The sequence below is a fragment of the Marmota flaviventris genome (genome assembly GCF_047511675.1).
Source record: "Marmota flaviventris isolate mMarFla1 chromosome 5 unlocalized genomic scaffold, mMarFla1.hap1 SUPER_5_unloc_1, whole genome shotgun sequence".
Taxonomy (NCBI): Eukaryota; Metazoa; Chordata; class Mammalia; order Rodentia; family Sciuridae; genus Marmota; species Marmota flaviventris.
In genome coordinates, this window is record NW_027287679.1 from 1,016,824 (window position 1) to 1,021,157 (window position 4,334).

Consider the following 4,334-nt stretch of genomic DNA (forward strand, 5'->3'; position numbering starts at 1 on the left):
ACATTTCTTCCTCTGAAACAGAACATACACTAAACAGAGAGATAAAGGAAGTGCCACACGAGGTTCTCACGTCCTGCTTCACAGGTGTGTGCACTATAGACTGATTAAAACATTACCTAGTCACGTTTTATTAGTTTGGTCTACATTACTAATTTACTTCTGAGGTTCATACTTGGTTCAGTTAATCAGCAGATTGGCTGAGAGCCTTCTATGCAATAGCCCCTGAGCCAAGGGACAGAGACAGAGGATTCAATGGGTCCCACCCTGTCCCTAAGCAGCACCCAGCTGTGCTGATGTGCCCAGGCCTCAGGGGTCCCTGGCATGCTTGGCTTCTAACCCAGGGTAGCCCCAGTTGTCCTCATTGCCCACTGCCCAGTCTCTGCCCTGGGCTCCTCCTCTCAGCTCTCTCCTCAACCAGAGCCTCCTGTGTGAGCTCCAGAAGGGGACCTGACCCCATGCCACAACCACTGGCCTCTCACCTGGTCCAGAGCACAGTCTGAGTCCTCCCCTCCCTACACACTTGCCCTGGGGCCTGTAGCTTCCAGAGCCCTCTTGTCTCTGCTGCTGTCCTGATGACCCAGGCAGGCTCCCCCCAGAGCTGGTCTTGCTCCTCAGTCTGTGCAGAGTGGTCCAGAGCCTGAGGGCTCCAGAAACACCTCCTTGGAGTGGTGCTCAGTGCTGCTCCCCAGCTGTCCCTCTGTCCTCCCTCCTCACTTTATCTTTTTCTAATATGAATGAATATATAACCTCATAGTATATGTTTGAACTTGTTGTTTTATTACCTATACCACCCATTAATTTTAGCTACAAATTGCAGAATCTTATATATTTTAGGCACTAGCAAGTCAATACCTAGTGGCGCTGACATAAAACAGAGACAGTGAGCATATTTTTAAAGAATGAATGCATGAAAGTGACGGGAACTCTGTGTTTATACCTTGAGTTTTTGTTTCTGACAGTGGTAGAAGCAGAGAAGCCTGTGATCCCACCTCCCCTGCTGCCAGGGACTCTGGGCTCCTGTTGGGCTGCTGCCCGTACACTTCTCACTCTCGGCACTTTTTAATTACACAGCTATAAATTATAAGCCCAGTCCCAGTTTTTATTACAAGATCTCTTTTACAGTTTTACTCTTATTCACTAACTATGAAGCAAAACTTGATCTTAAGTTGCCACCTGGGAATGAGGGCCGCAGCCCAGTACTTGCTGTTCTTTCCTGTTGAAAAGGCCATAATCCAAGATGACTTTCCAGTTAACATCAGGGACAGGATGTGGCACATACATGTCTTTCAGATGGAAGGACACAAATATAGAAAGCAGAAAGCCACACCGAGACTAGATGAGGGAGGCAGTTAAACATTTATATTGCAAATAGAAGAAATGGCACAATCACAGTTAGTGTGTATTTGGGAGAACAAATGAAATAAAAGAAGCACTTTCCAGAGTGAGCTGGCATAGAGAGGAGAACAGAGGCTCTGAGGGACTGAGGGCAGATGCCCATTCACAGAAAGGGTCTGGGCAACAAAAATCAAGAAAAAGATCTAAGAACAGAAATTTACATGTTTTTTTCTTTATGAATTCTCTGTAGGATTGACATGTGGTTTTTGTTTTACTTCCCCTACACAATCAAGTCTGCAGAGGGCAAGGACAATCACGTAAGCTGAAGTCAGGAAGCTGCCTGTGCTTAGGTGTCTCCCAAGGTGAACTGCTCCTCAGCAGTACCTCCCGTCTGTGCCTTAGGAAGTTAAACTGCAAGAAAGGAAGAAAGAAACATTCTCTCCAAGGTCCATCTGCCTAGCCTAGACTGAATACAGGAATTGGGCATGATTTTTTTGAGCAACAAAATAAAAACAAAAGTTATATTGAACAATATTTTTGTACACAGAGAAAACAATTACCCAACAATTGCTAAATTTGATATTTAAAATTGATTAGCATTTGGAAGAAGGCTGAGGCTCAAAGTTTGGTCCAAAGCCTAAATGTATTTGAAAATGTTATTCTTCACATCTTCCTTTTATATTTAGAAAATGAAGACATTAGTGCCTAAATTCATGAAATTTGGGCTGTGGGCAGATTATAATCAATTAAGTAATCTGAAAAAGAGTTCATACAAGTTATGTCTTATCAAAGATTTCTACATAGACAGAAGGAATGTCTGATGGTGTGTTTAATTTTTCCATATCTATGTATGTTTCCATTATGATATGAGTTCTAGCATGCCACCATGTCAGACAGAATGAAAACTTGCATATTGTTAAATCTGTCATTTTTATCATTTTAATTTGCTTACTCAAAGAAAGGAAAATTTTTATGAAAATCTATGTGCTTGATTTTCATTTTTTAGGGCTTTAGAAAATGGAAAACTTACTAGGAGAAAATATACAAACAATGCATTATAACTAGGGTGGATCTTAAGGGACTCAGGATACCTTTACAACTTAAGAAAGATGCTTTTAAATGATGACCCACTTCTAGGACCAGCCGAGCAGCTTCTGTTTAGGAGGTGAGCAGCACAGCTCTGGGAGAAGACCCTGGCTTACTCAGCTGCAGCAGTGCCAGTGGGGAGGGGAGAGCAGGCACTAAAGGTGTGGAGGAGGCGAGGTCACTGAGGATGCAGACTCAAGCACACAGGGCACTTCTGCGCCCCACAGGCCATGTCTGTGGTGAACCTGAGTGCTGAGTTGGGGAGCTGGGAAAGCAGGATCCTGGCTTCCTCGGGGCTGAGCCTGGTGCATAGTCCTGGGAATGCTCCTGCCAGGAGTCAGCAGGCAGGAAGGCTCCAGCTACCTCACTGGGTTTCCTGTGCCTGGTATAGACTTTGTATTGCAAGACCATGTATGTGTCCAGGATGTGCTGAGATGGTTACAGAGAGAATTGGGGCAGGAACATTCCATTCAGGTCTTAAATACAGTTGAACAAGGAAATGGTGTTGAAGGAAAATAAATTATTAATAAAGTCAATTCCTTCTTATTCTTTCTTCTAGTTTCATTTTATGCGTATTGCTTAGCATTTGTTTTTCATTTTCTTTCAAGGAATTTAAAGCAGTAGGTTTTCATGGAGAAATGGAACCAAACTTCAGATGACTTTATTTTGTTGGGGTTGTTTCCCCCGAATCAGAAAGGCCTTCTTCTCTTGCTCCTGATCATCTCTGTGTTTGTTCTCGCCTGTTTGGGGAACTCAGGGATGACTGCCCTCATCTTCTTGGACCCCCGGCTCCACACCCCCATGTACTTTCTCCTCAGCCAGCTCTCCCTCATGGACCTGATGTACATTTCCTCCACGGTCCCCAAGATGGCCATCAACTTCCTCTCTGGCCAGAAGAGCATCTCCTTCCTGGGCTGTGGTGTGCAAAGCTTCTTCTTTCTGACAATGGCATGTTCTGAAGGCTTACTTCTGGCCTCGATGGCCTATGACCGCTTTGTGGCCATATGCCACCCCCTCCACTACCCCATTCGCATGAGTAAAATGAAGTGTGGGAAGATGATGCTGGGGTCCTGGACACTGGGCTCCATCAACTCCCTGGCACACACTGTCTATGCCCTTCATCTTCCTTATTGCAGGTCCAGGGCCATCAATCATTTCTTCTGTGATGTCCCTGCCATGTTCCCCCTGGCCTGTGTGGACACCTGGGACTATGAGTACATGGTGTTTGTGAGCACAAGCCTGTTTCTCCTCCTCCCATTCCTTGGCATCACGGCCTCCTATGGATGGGTCCTTTTTGCTGTCTTCCACATGCGCTCAAAAGAGGGGAGAAAAAAGGCCTTCACCACGTGCTCCACACATTTAACCGTGGTGACATTTTACTATGCTCCTTTTGTCTACACTTATCTCCGTCCCAAGACTCTCCGCTCCCCAGCAGAGGATAAGATCCTTGCAGTCTTCTACACCATCCTCACCCCCATGCTCAATCCCATCATCTACAGCCTGAGGAACAAGGAGGTGCTGGGGGCCATGAGGAGAGTGTGTGGGATGTTCTCCTCCAGAAAGAAGTGAGCATGGTCATCTCTGCTCCTCTGTATAGCTTCTCTCCATGCAGACTGGAATTCTCTAGAACAGTGCTGACCTATAGATGTATACAGAAATATAGGTGAGCCACGTATGTCATTTAAGAATTTCTAGTTATATTTTTAAAGGCAATATTAATTTAATAGATAATTATATACAGTTATCACAATCATTCATTTATTTATTTCACTGAAGAAAACATTAATTTTATTAACAATTAATTAAAATTTTACATTGTGTTCTATTGTATTATAAGTGGTATATTTTGTTTGTAAATATACTACTACCAGTGTAATAATATTTATATTGACGTGTAATGTTATGATGTCTAT

At 44.0% G+C, this 4,334-nt stretch overlaps 1 protein-coding gene across 1 annotated transcript; it reads left to right on the forward strand.

The window, feature by feature from the left end:
• The first annotated feature begins 3,051 nt into the window (after nucleotides 1-3,051).
• On the forward strand, nucleotides 3,052-3,990 carry LOC139703621 (olfactory receptor 2L13-like). The gene has a single exon (XM_071607106.1). It carries the CDS (start codon nucleotides 3,052-3,054, stop codon nucleotides 3,988-3,990), a length of 939 nt encoding a protein of 312 aa, XP_071463207.1.
• Nucleotides 3,991-4,334: the final 344 nt, after the last annotated feature.

Coding starts and splice junctions, on each gene's coding strand:
- LOC139703621 (XM_071607106.1), top strand. CDS start 3,052: ATGGAGAAATGGAACCAAACTTCAGATGACTTTATTTTGTTGGGGTTG.